General features: G+C 59.5%; 1 protein-coding gene across 1 annotated transcript in view; it reads left to right on the top strand.

The window, feature by feature from the left end:
- The window catches only part of L1CAM (L1 cell adhesion molecule), a 52,382-nt gene that overhangs the window by 6,401 nt on the left and 32,328 nt on the right, over positions 1-13,653 (top strand). The window contains exons 5-11 of the mRNA XM_053968172.1: positions 1,131-1,333; positions 3,474-3,596; positions 5,434-5,604; positions 8,094-8,205; positions 9,189-9,373; positions 11,036-11,167; positions 13,113-13,256. Coding sequence (XP_053824147.1) covers positions 1,131-1,333; positions 3,474-3,596; positions 5,434-5,604; positions 8,094-8,205; positions 9,189-9,373; positions 11,036-11,167; positions 13,113-13,256 — 1,070 coding nt within the window. The remainder of the gene's footprint in view (positions 1-1,130; positions 1,334-3,473; positions 3,597-5,433; positions 5,605-8,093; positions 8,206-9,188; positions 9,374-11,035; positions 11,168-13,112; positions 13,257-13,653) is intronic.

Raw genomic sequence — 13,653 nt, 5'->3', positions numbered from 1 at the left:
GGCCACCTTTGTGTCACCCGTGACACGTGTGTCATCCACGTCACCTCCTGTGTGTCACCTGTGTCCCCCCCTCTGTCCCTCCAGCTGCTGTCCATGCGTCCCCCCCGTGTCCCCCCATATCCCCCCCGTGTCCCGCTGTCCCCCAGCCACTGTCACTGTCCCCGCATCCCCCTGTCCCCCGTGCTGTCCCCACTGTCCCCGCATCCCCCCGCTGTCCCTCAGCTGCTGTCGCTGTCCCCGTGTCCCGCTGTCCCCCAGCCTTTGTCCCTGTGTCCCCCCCCCGTGTCCCTCTGTCCCCTCGCTGTCATCACTGTCCCCATGTCCCCCCCGTCCCCCTGTCCCCTCGCTGTCCCTGTCCCCCCCACTGTCCCCTCGCTGTCCCCATGTCCCCCCCGTGTCCTGCTGTCCCCCCGCTGTCCCCTCGCTGTCATCACTGTCCCCATGTCCCCCCCGTCCCCCTGTCCCCTCGCTGTCCCCACTTTCCCTGCTGTGTCCCCCTGTCCCCCGCTGTCCCCCAGCTGCTGTCGCTGTCCCTGTCCCCGTGTCCCCCCCGTGTCCCCCTGTCCTCCCATTGTCCCCTCGCTGTCCCCCCGTGTCCCGCTGTCCCCACTGTCCCCCCATGTCCTGCTGTCTCCTCGCTGTCCCCACTGTCCCTGTCCTGCTGTCCCCCAGCCGCTGTCCCCGTGTCCCCCCCGTGTCCCCCCGTGTCCCGCTGTCCCCGTGTCCCCCCCGTTGTCCCCCCCGTTGTCCCCCCGTGTCCCCCCCGTGTCCCCCCGGTGTCCCGCTGTCCCCCAGCCGCTGTCCCCGTGTCCCCCCCGTGTCCCCCCGTGTCCCACTGTCCCCGTGTCCCCCCGTGTCCCGCTGTCCCCGTGTCCCCCCCGTGTCCCCCCGGTGTCCCGCTGTCCCCGTGTCCCCCCGGTGTCCCACTGTCCCCGTGTCCCCCCGTGTCCCACTGTCCCCGTGTCCCCCCCGTTGTCCCGCTGTCCCCGTGTCCCCCCGTGTCCCACTGTCCCCGTGTCCCCCTGGTGTCCCGCTGTCCCCCAGCCGCTGTCCCCATGTCCCCCCCGTTGTCCCCCCGTGTCCCCCCGGTGTCCCGCTGTCCCCCAGCCGCTGTCCCCGTGTCCCCGCAGGTTCCGCTGGACGCGCGAGGGCCGCCCCTTCCCGTCGCCGTCGCTGTCCCCGGCGGAGCTGGCGGGGGTCTCGCTGTCCCCCGGGGGGGGCACCTTGGTCATCAACGCCAGCCTGGCCGGGCGGCTGCAGGGCCGCTTCCGCTGCGCCGCCAGCAACGCGCTGGGCACGGCGCTGTCCTCCGAGAGCCGCGTCATCGCCGAGAGTGAGCCCAAAACACCCGAAATCCACCCCAAAATAACCCCAAAATAACCCCAAATAATCCTAAATAACCCAAATCCTCCGAGAGCCGCGTCATCGCTGAGAGTGAGCCCAAAAACCCGAAATCCACCCCAAAATAACCCAAAATAACCCAAATCCTCCGAGAGCCGCGTCATCGCCGAGAGTGAGCCCCAAAACACCCGAAATAACCCCAAAATAACCCCAAAATAACCCCAAATAATCCTAAATAACCCAAATCCTCCGAGAGCCACGTCATCGCCGAGAGTGAGCCCCAAAACATCCTAAATCCACCCCAAAATAACCCCAAAATAACCCCAAATAATCCTAAATAACCCAAATCCTCCGAGAGCCGCGTCATCGCCGAGAGTGAGCCCAAAACATCCTAAATCCACCCCAAAATAACCCCAAAATAACCCCAAATAATCCTAAATAACCCAAATCCTCCGAGAGCCGCGTCATCACCGAGAGTGAGCCCAAAACATCCGAAATAACCCCAAAATAACCCCAAATAATCCTAAATAACCTCAAATAACCCAAATCCTCCGAGAGCCGCGTCATCGCCGAGAGTGAGCCCCAAAACATCCTAAATCCACCCCAAAATAACCCCAAAATAACCCCAAATAATCCTAAATAACCCAAATCCGCCAAGAGCCGCGTCATCGCCGAGAGTGAGCCCAAAAACACCCGAAATAACCCCAAAATAACCCCAAAATAACCCCAAATAATCCTAAATAACCCAAATCCTCCGAGAGCCGCGTCATCGCCGAGAGTGAGCCCAAAACACCCGAAATAACCCCAAAATAACCCCAAAATAACCCCAAAATAACCCCAAATAATCCTAAATAACCCAAATCCTCCGAGAGCCGCGTCATCGCCGAGAGTGAGCCCAAAACATCCTAAATCCACCCCAAAATAACCCCAAAATAACCCCAAATAATCCTAAATAGCCCAAATCCTCCGAGAGCCGCGTCATCGCCGAGAGTGAGCCCTAAAACACCCAAAATAACCCCAAAATAACCCCAAATAACCCTAAATAACCCAAATCCTCCGAGAGCCGCGTCATTGCCGAGAGTGAGCCCAAAACACCCGAAATAACCCCAAAATAACCCCAAAATAACCCCAAATAATCCTAAATAACCCGAAATAACCCCAAATAACCCCAAAATAACCCCAAACCCCCAGGGACAGCGCTGTCCCCCGAGAGCCGCGTCATCGGCCCTGTTGGTTTTGGGGTTCCTGTCGGTTTTGGGGCTCCTGTCGGTTTGGGGGTTCCTGTCTGTTTTTGGGGTTCCTGTCTGGTTTTTGGGGTTCCTGTCTGTTTTTGGGGTTCCTGTCTGGTTTTTGGGGTTCCTGTCTGTTTTTGGGGTTCCTGTCTGGTTTTTGGGGTTCCTGTCTGGTTTTTGGGGTTCCTGTCGGTTTTGGGGTTCCTGTCTGGTTTTTGGGGTTCCTGTCGGTTTTGGGGTTCCTGTCTGTTTTTGGGGTTCCTGTCTGTTTTTGGGGTTCCTGTCTGATTTTTGGGGTTCCTGTCTGGTTTTTGGGGCTCCTGTCTGGTTTCTGGGATTCCTGTCTGTTTTTGGGGTTCCTGTCTGATTTTTGGGGTTCCTGTCTTGTTTTTGGGGTTCCTGTTTCTGGGGTTCCTGTCTGGTTTTTGGGGTTCCTGTCGGTTTTGGGGTTCCTGTTTTTGGGGTTCCTGTCTGGTTTTTGGGGTTCCTGTCAGTTTTGGGGTTCCTGTTTCTGGGGTTCCTGTCTTGTTTTTGGGGTTCCTGCCTTGTTTTTGGGGTTCCTGTTTCTGGGGTTCCTGTCTGGTTTTGGGGTTCCTGTCAGTTTTGGGGTTCCTGTTTCTGGGGTTCCTGTCTGATTTTTGGGGTTCCTGTCTTGTTTTTGGGGTTCCTGTTTTTGGGGTTCCTGTCTGGTTTTGGGGTTCCTGTCGGTTTTGGGGTTCCTGTTTCTGGGGTTCCTGTCTTGTTTTTGGGGTTCCTGTCTTGTTTTTGGGGTTCCTGTTTCTGGGGTTCCTGTCTGGTTTTGGGGTTCCTGTCGGTTTTGGGGTTCCTGTTTTTGGGGTTCCTGTCAGTTTTGGGGTGCCCTGTCGCTTTTGGGGTGCCCCAGCCGCTGTGCCCCCCCAGACACGCCGCAGTGGCCCAAGGAGAAGGTGACCCCGGTGCAGGTGGAGGAGGGGGACCCCGTGGTGCTGCCCTGCGACCCCCCCAAAAGCGCCGTGCCCCCCAAGATCTACTGGCTCAACAGCCGTGAGCAACCGGGGCTGGGGGCGGGGGGCTCACCCTGCACCCCCTAATCCTGCTGTGCCCCCCAAAAATCCCGCCTGAACCCCAAAATATCCCCCTGAATCCCAAAATGTCCCCCTGAACCCCAAAATATCCCCCTGAACACCAAAATCCCCCCTGAACCCCAGAATCCCGCCTGAACCCCAAAATATCCCCCTGAACACCAAAATATCCCCCTGAATCCCAAAATATCCCCCTGAACCCCAAAATATCCCCCTGAATCCCAAAATGTCCCCCTGAATCCCAAAATCCTCCCTGAACCCCAAAATGTCCCCCTGAACCCCAAAATATCCCCCTGAATCCCAAAATATCCCCCTGAACACCAAAATGTCCCCCTGAACCCCCAAAATCCCCCCTGAACCCCAAAATCCCCCCTGAACCCCAAATCCTCCCCTGAACCCCAGAATCCCCCCTGAACCCCAAATCCTCCCCTGAACCCCAAAATCCTCCCCTGAACCCCAAATCCTCCCCTGAACCCCAAAAATCCTCCCCCGGACCCCAAAATCCCCCCTGAACCCCCAAATCCCCTCTGACCCCTCTGTTCCCCCACTGTCCCCCCTACACCTCGGTCAGGTTTTGGGGATCCCCTGACCCCGGGGCCGGTTTGGGGTCAGGTTTGGGGTCAGGGTTAGGCCCAGGTTTAAGCTCAGGTTTGGGCTCAGGTTTGGGTCCAGTTTGGGGTCAGTTTTAGGGTCAGGATTGGGAACAGGTTTAGGCTCAGGTTTAGGCTCAGTTTTGGGGTTTTCCCGCAGGAATCGTGCACATCACGCAGGAGGCCTGGGGCAGCATGGGGCAGGTTTGGGCTCAGGTTTAGGCTCAGTTTAGGCTCAGTTTAGGTTCCCTGCAGGGATCATGCACATCGCGCAGGACGCCCGGGTCAGCGTGGGGCAGGTTTGGGGGCAGGTTTAGGCTCAGTTTTACACTCAGGTTTAGGCTCAGGTTTAGGGGCCGGTTTAAGCTCAGGTTTAGGCTCAGTTTAGGCTCAGTTTGGGGTTTTTCCCTGCAGGGATCATGCACATCGCGCAGGACGCCCGGGTCAGCGTGGGGCAGGTTTGGGGGCAGGTTTGGGGTCAGGTTTAGGCTCGGCTTTACACTCAGTTTTACACTCAGGTTTAGGGGCAGGTTTAAGCTCAGGTTTAGGCTCAGTTTAGGCTCAGTTTAGGTTCCCTGCAGGGATCATGCACATCGCGCAGGACGCCCGGGTCAGCATGGGGCAGGTTTGGGGGCAGGTTTGGGGTCAGGTTTAGGGGCAGGTTTGGGGTCAGGGTTAGGCTCAGGTTTAGGCTCAGGTTTAGGCTCAGTTTAGGCTCACTTTTGGGGTTTTTCCCTGCAGGGATCATGCACATCGCGCAGGACGCCCGGGTCAGCGTGGGGCAGGTTTGGGGGCAGGTTTAGGCTCAGTTTTACACTCAGGTTTAGGCTCAGGTTTAGGGGCAGGTTTAGGCTCAGGTTTAGGCTCAGTTTAGGCTCAGTTTAGGTTCCCTGCAGGGATCATGCACATCACGCAGGACGCCCGGGTCAGCGTGGGGCAGGTTTGGGGGCAGGTTTGGGGTCAGGTTTAGGCTCGGTTTTACACTCAGTTTTACACTCAGGTTTAGGGGCAGGTTTAAGCTCAGGTTTAGGCTCAGTTTAGGCTCAGTTTAGGTTCCCTGCAGGGATCATGCACATCGCGCAGGACGCCCGGGTCAGCGTGGGGCAGGTTTGGGGGCAGGTTTGGGGGCAGGTTTGGGGTCAGGGTTAGGCTCAGGTTTAGGCTCAGTTTAGGCTCAGTTTAGGCTCAGTTTGGGGTTTTTCCCTGCAGGGATCATGCACATCGCGCAGGACACCCGGGTCAGCATGGGCCAGGACGGGTTCCTGTACTTTGCCAACGCCCGGCTCGGGGACAGCCACCCCGACTACATCTGCCACGCGCACTACCTGGGCCCCCGCACCATCATCCAGAAGGAGCCGCTGGACCTGCGCGTCACCCCCAGTGAGCGGCACCCCAAAACCTGAACCCACCTAAGGGCACCCCAAAACCCCAACCCCCTGTAGGACATCCCAAATCCTCCTTCAGGGGAGCCCGAAACCCCAAATCCTTCATCAGGGGACCCGAAACCCAAACCCCCCTAGGGCACCCCAAACCCGAACCCCCTTCAGGGATCCCAAATCCTCCTTCAGGGACCCTGAAACCCCAAATCCTCATTTAGGGACCCCGAAACCCCAACCCCCTTAGGGCACCCCAAAACCCGAACCCCCTTAGGGCACCCCGAAACCCCAAATCCTCATTTAGGGACCCCGAAACCCCAACCCCCTTATGGCACCCCAAAACCCGAACCCCCTTAGGGCACCCCGAAACCCCAACACCCTTTAGGGATCCCAAATCCTCCTTCAGGGCACCCTGAAACCCCAAATCCTCATTTAGGGACCCCGAAACCCCAAATCCTCATTTAGGGACCCCGAAACCCCCAACCCCCTTTAGGGATCCCAAATCCTCCTTCAGGGGAGCCCAGAAGCCCAAATCCTCATTTAGGGACCCCAAAACCCCAACCCCCTTAGGGCACCCCCAAACCCCAACCCCCTGTAGGAGATCCCAAATCCTCCTTCAGGGGAGCCCAGAACCCCAAATCCTTCATCAGGGGACCCCGAAACCCGAACCCCCCTAGGGCACCCCAAACCCCAACCCCCTTAGGGCACCCCAAACCCGAGCCCCCTTAGGGCACCCCAAAACCCCGAATCCCCTTAGGGCACCCCAAACCCAAGCCCCCTGTAGGAGATCCCAAATCCTCCTTCAGGGGAGCCCAGAACCCCAAATCCTTCATCAGGGGACCCTGAAACCCGAACCCCCTTAGGGCACCCCCAAACCCGAGCCCCCTTAGGGCACCCCCAAACCCGAACCCCCTTAGGGCACCCCAAAACCCGAACCCACCTAAGGGCACCCCAAATGCGAGCCCCCTTAGGGCACCCCCAAAACCCGAACCCACCTAAGGGCACCCCAAAACCCCGAATCCCCTTAGGGCACCCCAAACCCGAGCCCCCTTAGGGCACCCCAAAACCCCGAATCCCCTTAGGGCACCCCCAAACCCGAACCCCCTTAGGGCACCCCAAACCCGAGCCCCCTAGGGCACCCCAAAACCCGAACCCCCTTAGGGCACCCCCAAACCCCAACCCCCTTTAGGGCACCCTGAAACCCCAAATCCTTCCTCAGGGGACCCCAAATCCTCCTTTAGGGCACCCCGAAATCCCAAACCCCCCTTTAGGGGATCCCAAATCCTTCTTCAGGGGACCCCAAAACCCCAAATCCTTCCTCAGGGGATCACGAAACCCAGAACCCCCCTTTAGGGGTTCCCAAATCCCCCTTTAGGGGACCCCGAAACCCCAAACCCCCCCTTCAGGGACCCCGAAACCCCGAATCCTCATTTAGGGACCCCGAAACCCCAAATCCTCCTTCAGGGGACCCCAAAACTCCAAATCCCCCTTTAGGGGACCCCAAAACACCCAAATCCTCAGGAGTTTGGGGGGGGGGATCCTCAGGAACTTGGGGGGTCCTGGGGGGATCCTCAGGAATTTGGGGGTTTCTGGGTGGATTTGGGGGGGATCCTCAGGAATTTGGGGGGATTTGGGGGGGATCCTCAGGAATTTGGGGGGGCGGATCCTCAGGAACTCGGGGGGTTTGGGTGGATTTGGGGGGGATCCTCAGGAATTTGGGGGGGTTTGGGTGGATCTGGGGGGGATCCTCAGGAACTCGGGGGGTTTTGGGGGGGATCCTCAGGAACTTGGGGGGTTTGGGTGGATTTGGGGGGGATCCTCAGGAATTTGGGGGATTTTGGGGGGGATCCTCAGGAACTTGGGGGGTTTGGGTGGATCTGGGGGGATCCTCAGGAACTCGGGGGGTTTGGGTGGATCTGGGGGGGATCCTCAGGAACTCGGGGGGTTTGGGTGGATTTGGGGGGGATCCTCAGGAATTCGGGGGGTTTGGGTGGATCTGGGGGGGATCCTCAGGAATTTGGGTGGATTTGGGGGGGATCCTCAGGAACTCGGGGGGTTTGGGTGGATCTGGGGGATCCTCAGGAACTCGGGGGGTTTGGGTGGATTTGGGGGGGGTCCTCAGGAATTTGGGGGATTTGGGGGGGGATCCTCAGGAATTCTGGGGGGTTTGGGGGGGATCCTCAGGAACTCGGGGGGTTTGGGTGGATTTGGGGGGGATCCTCAGGAATTTGGGTGGATTTGGGGGGATCCTCAGGAACTCGGGGGGTTTGGGTGGATCTGGGGGGGATCCTCAGGAATTTGGGTGGATTTGGGGGGATCCTCAGGAACTCGGGGGTTTGGGTGGATCTGGGGGGGATCCTCAGGAATTTGGGTGGATTTGGGGGGATCCTCAGGAACTCGGGGGGTTTGGGTGGATTTGGGGGGGATCCTCAGGAATTTGGGTGGATCTGGGGGGGGTCCTCAGGAACTCGGGGGGTCCCGGGGTCCCCCCAGGTAACTCGGTGCAGTCCCGCCGGCCCCGCCTGCTGCTCCCCAGGGACCCCCAGGCCTCGCACGTGGCGCTGCGGGGGGAGACGCTGGTGCTGGAGTGCATCGCCGAGGGGCTGTGAGTGGGGAGGGGGCTCGGGGGTCCGGGGGGTTTATGGGGGGTCCTGGGGGGATTTTGGGGGGTCTGGGGGGATGCTGGGGGGATGTTTAGTCCCAGCTCTCTCCCCAGCCCCATGCCGTGGGTGTCCTGGTGCCGGCTGAATGGATTATCCCGGTTTAATCCCGGTTTAATCCCGGTTTAATCCTGGTTTAATCCCGGTTCTATCCCGGTTTAATCCCGGTTCTATCCCGGTTCAATCCCTGTTTAACCCCGGTTCTATCCTGGTTTAATCCCGGCTCTCTCCCCAGCCCCAGCCCTGGGTGTCCTGGTGCCAGCTGAATGGATTATTCCGGTTTAATCCCGGTTCTATCCCGGTTTAATCCCGGTTCTATCCCGGTTCAATCCCTGTTTAACCCCGGTTCTATCCTGGTTTAATCCCGGCTCTCTCCCCAGCCCCAGCCCTGGGTGTCCTGGTGCCAGCTGAATGGATTATTCCGGTTTAATCCCGGTTCTATCCCGGTTTAATCCCGGTTCTATCCCGGCTCTCTCCCCAGCCCCACGCCCTGGGTGTCGTGGCGCCGGCTGAACAGACCTGGGTGTCCCAGGGGTTATCCCTGTTCAATCCCGGTTCTACCCCGGTTCTACCCCGGTTCTATCCCGGTTCTATCCCGGTTTAATCCCGGTTCTGTCCCGGCTCTCTCCCCAGCCCCACGCCCTGGGTGTCGTGGCGCCGGCTGAACAGACCTGGGTGTCCCAGGGGTTATCCCGGTTTAATCCCAGTTCAATCCCAGTTCTATCCTGGTTCTATCCCTGTTCAATCCCGGTTCTATCCCGGTTTAATCCCGGTTCTATCCCGGTTCTATCCCGGTCCTATCCCGGTTCTATCCCGGTCCTATCCCGGTTCTATCCCGGTTCTATCCCGGTTCTATCCCGGTTCTATCCCGGTTCCATCCCGGTTCTATCCCGGTTCCATCCCGGTTCTATCCCGGCTCTCTCCCCAGCCCCACGCCCTGGGTGTCGTGGCGCCGGCTGAACGCGCCGCTGCCGCCGGGCCGGGCCGTGCTGGACAATTTCAACAAGACGCTGCGGCTGCGCGCGGTCAGCGAGGCCGACGACGGCGACTACGAGTGCACGGCCAGCAACGGGCTGGGCACGGCCCGCGGCAGCCACCGCGTCACCGTGCAGGGTACTGGGATGGACTGGGATAAACTGGGATGGACTGGGAGCACTGGGATGGGCTGGGCACGGCCCGCGGCAGCCACCGCGTCACCGTGCAGGGTACTGGGATGGACTGGGATAAACTGGGATGGACTGGGAGCACTGGGATGGGCTGGGCACGGCCCGCGGCAGCCACCGCGTCACCGTGCAGGGTACTGGGGAAACTGGGATAAACTGGGATGGACTGGGATGGACTGGGGAGCAGCCACCGCGTCACCGTGCAGGGTACTGGGGAAACTGGGATAAACTGGGATGGACTGGGATGGACTGGGGAGCAGCCACCGCGTCACCGTGCAGGGTACTGGGATGGACTGGGATAAACTGGGATAAACTGGGATGGACTGGGGAGCAGCCACCGCGTCACCGTGCAGGGTACTGGGATGGACTGGGATAAACTGGGATGGACTGGGAGCACTGGGATGGGCTGGGGAGCAGCCACCGCGTCACCGTGCAGGGTACTGGGGAAACTGGGATAAACTGGGAGCACTGGGAGCACTGGGATGGGCTGGGCACGGCCCGCGGCAGCCACCGCGTCACCGTGCACGGTACTGGGATGTACTGGGATGTACTGGGATGTACTGGGATGGGCACTGGGCCATACTGGGATGTACTGGGATGTACTGGGATGTACTGGGATGGGCACTGGGCCATACTGGGATGTACTGGGATGTACTGGGATGTACTGGGATGGGCACTGGGCCATACTGGGATGTACTGGGATGTACTGGGCCATACTGGGATGTACTGGGATGTACTGGGATGGGCACTGGGCCATACTGGGCCATACTGGGATGTACTGGGATGTACTGGGATGTACTGGGCCATACTGGGCCATACTGGGCCATACTGGGATGTACTGGGAGGGTCCCAGCGTGCCTCTGCCCGCAGTGGCGCCGTACTGGCTGCGCCGGCCGCAGAGCGGGACTGGGGTGTACTGGGATGGGCACTGGGATGTACTGGGATGTACTGGGATGTACTGGGATGGGCACTGGGATGTACTGGGATGTACTGGGATGGGCACTGGGATGTACTGGGATGTACTGGGATGTACTGGGATGGGCACTGGGATGTACTGGGATGTACTGGGATGGGCACTGGGATGTACTGGGATGTACTGGGATGTACTGGGATGGGCACTGGGATGTACTGGGATGTACTGGGATGGGCACTGGGCCATACTGGGCCATACTGAGATGTACTGGGATGTACTGGGAGGGTCCCAGCGTGCCTCTGTCCGCAGCGGCGCCGTACTGGCTGCGCCGGCCGCAGAGCGGGACTGGGGTGTACTGGGCCATACTGGGATGTACTGGGATGTACTGGGATGTACTGGGATGGGCACTGGGCCATACTGGGATGTACTGGGATGTACTGGGCCATACTGGGATGTACTGGGCCATACTGGGATGTACTGGGCCATACTGGGAGGGTCCCAGCGTGCCTCTGCCCGCAGCGGCGCCGTACTGGCTGCGCCGGCCGCAGAGCGGGACTGGGGTGTACTGGGATGTACTGGGCCATACTGGGATGTACTGGGATGTACTGGGCCGTACTGGGATGGGCACAGGGCCATACTGGGCCATACTGGGATGTACTGGGCCATACTGGGAGGGTCCCAGCGTGCCTCTGCCCGCAGCGGCGCCGTACTGGCTGCGCCGGCCGCAGAGCGGGGTGTTCGGCCCGGGCGAGGCGGCGCGCCTGGACTGCCAGGTGGGCGGCAAACCCCGGCCCCGCGTCAGCTGGAGCATCAACGGCGTCCCCTTCGAGGGTAGGGGGCTCGGGGGGCTCGGGGGGCTTTGGGGGGGCTTTGGGGGGGATCGGGGAGGGGGTGGGGGATGGGATTTGAGCTGTTGGAGGGGGGTTGGGGGGGATTTTGGGGGCCTGGGGGAGGGGATTTGGGGTCTTCAATGGGTGGTTTTGATGTCCCCAGGGATTTTGGTGTCCCCAGGGTTGGTTTTGGTGTCCCAGGGTTGGTTTTGGTGTCCCCTGGATGGGTTTTGGTGTCCCCAGGGTTGGTTTTGGTGTCCCAGGGTTGGTTTTGGTGTCCCCAGGGTTGGTTTTGGTGTCCCCAGGGTTGGTTTTGGTGTCCCAGGGCTGGTTTTGGTGTCCCCAGGGTTGGTTTTGGTGTCCCCAGGGTTGGTTTTGGTGTCCCTGGATGGGTTTTGGTGTCCCCAGGGTTGGTTTTGGTGTCCCCAGGGTTGGTTTTGGTGTCCCTGGATGGGTTTTGGTGTCCCCTGGATGAGTTTTGGTGTCCCCAGGGTTGGTTTTGGTGTCCCCAGGGTTGGTTTTGGTGTCCCCAGGGTTGGTTTTGGTGTCCCTGGATGGGTTTTGGTGTCCCCAGGGTTGGTTTTGGTGTCCCCAGGGTTGGTTTTGGTGTCCCTGGATGGGTTTTGGTGTCCCTGGATGGGTTTTGGTGTCCCCAGGGCTGGTTTTGGTGTCCCCAGGGTTGGTTTTGGTGTCCCCACGGTTGGTTTTGGTGTCCCTGGATGGGTTTTGGTGTCCCCTGGATGGGTTTGTGTCCCTGGATGGGTTTTGGTGTCCCCAGGGTTGGTTTGGTGTCCCAGGGTTGGTTTTGATGTCCCCAGGGTTGGTTTTGGTGTCCCTGGATGGGTTTTGGTGTCCCCAGGGTTGGTTTTGGTGTCCCCTGGATGGGTTTTGGTGTCCCCAGGGTTGGTTTTGGTGTCCCTGGATGGGTTTTGGTGTCCCCAGGGTTGGTTTTGGTGTCCCCAGGGTTGGTTTTGGTGTCCCTGGATGGGTTTTGGTGTCCCCAGGGTTGGTTTTGGTGTCCCCAGGGTTGGTTTTGGTGTCCCTGGATGGGTTTTGGTGTCCCCAGGGCTGGTTTTGGTGTCCCCAGGGTTGGTTTTGGTGTCCCCAGGGTTGGTTTTGGTGTCCCTGGATGGGTTTTGGTGTCCCAGGGTTGGTTTTGGTGTCCCCTCGATGGGTTTTGGTGTCCCTGGATGGGTTTTGGTGTCCCTGGATGGGTTTTGGTGTCCCTGGATGAGTTTTGGTGTCCCCAGGGCTGGTTTTGGTGTCCCCAGGGTTGGTTTTGGTGTCCCCAGGGTTGGTTTTGGTGTCCCTGGATGGGTTTTGGTGTCCCCAGGGTTGGTTTTGGTGTCCCTGGATGGGTTTTGGTGTCCCTGGATGGGTTTTGGTGTCCCCAGGGTTGGTTTTGGTGTCCCAGGGTTGGTTTTGGTGTCCCCAGGGTTGGTTTTGGTGTCCCCAGGGTTGGTTTTGGTGTCCCTGGATGGGTTTTGGTGTCCCCAGGGTTGGTTTTGGTGTCCCCAGGGTTGGTTTTGGTGTCCCTGGATGGGTTTTGGTGTCCCCAGGGCTGGTTTTGGTGTCCCAGGGTTGGTTTTGGTGTCCCCTCGATGGGTTTTGGTGTCCCCTCGATGGGTTTTGGTGTCCCTGGATGGGTTTTGGTGTCCCTGGATGGGTTTTGGTGTCCCCAGGGTTGGTTTTGGTGTCCCAGGGTTGGTTTTGGTGTCCCTGGATGGGTTTTGGTGTCCCTGGATGGGTTTTGGTGTCCCCAGGGTTGGTTTTGGTGTCCCAGGGTTGGTTTTGGTGTCCCTGGATGGGTTTTGTTGTCCCCAGGGCTGGTTTTGGTGTCCCTGGATGGGTTTTGGTGTCCCCTGGGGGGTTTTTGATGTCCCCAGGGTTGGTTTTGGCATTCCCAGGGGGTTTTGGTGTCCCCAATGCCCCCTCTGTCCCCGCAGAGCTGCCGGACTCGGGGCGCCGCGCTCTCCGGGACGGGGCGCTGATCCTGTCCCGCCTGGAGCCCAACGACTCCATGGTGGCCCAGTGCGAGGCCAGCAACAGCCACGGGCGGCTCCTGGCCAACGCCTTCGTCTACGTCGTGGGTGCGTCCCCCCAAAACCCCCAAAAACCCCCAAAACCTACTCAATCCCCCCAGAACCCACCTGGGACCCCCAAAATCTGCTCAATATCACCCCAAAACCCCCCAAAATCTGCTCAATAACCCCCCAAAATCTGCTCTATATCCCCCAAAATCTGCTCAATATCCCCCCAAAAACTGCTCAATGTCACCCCAAAATCTGCTCTATATCCCCCAAAATCTGCTCAATGTCACCCCAAAATCTGCTCAATGTCACCCCAAAATCTGCTCAATATCCCCCCAAAAACTGCTCAATGTCACCCCAAAATCTGCTCTATATCCCCCAAAATCTGCTCAATATCCCCCCAAAATCTGCTCAATATCCCCCCAAAATCTGCTCAGTCCCCCCTGGGACCCCCAGG

The sequence above is a fragment of the Vidua chalybeata genome, chromosome 32 (genome assembly GCF_026979565.1).
Source record: "Vidua chalybeata isolate OUT-0048 chromosome 32, bVidCha1 merged haplotype, whole genome shotgun sequence".
Lineage (NCBI taxonomy): Eukaryota > Metazoa > Chordata > Aves > Passeriformes > Viduidae > Vidua > Vidua chalybeata.
This window is presented reverse-complemented; position numbering and strand designations above follow the sequence as displayed.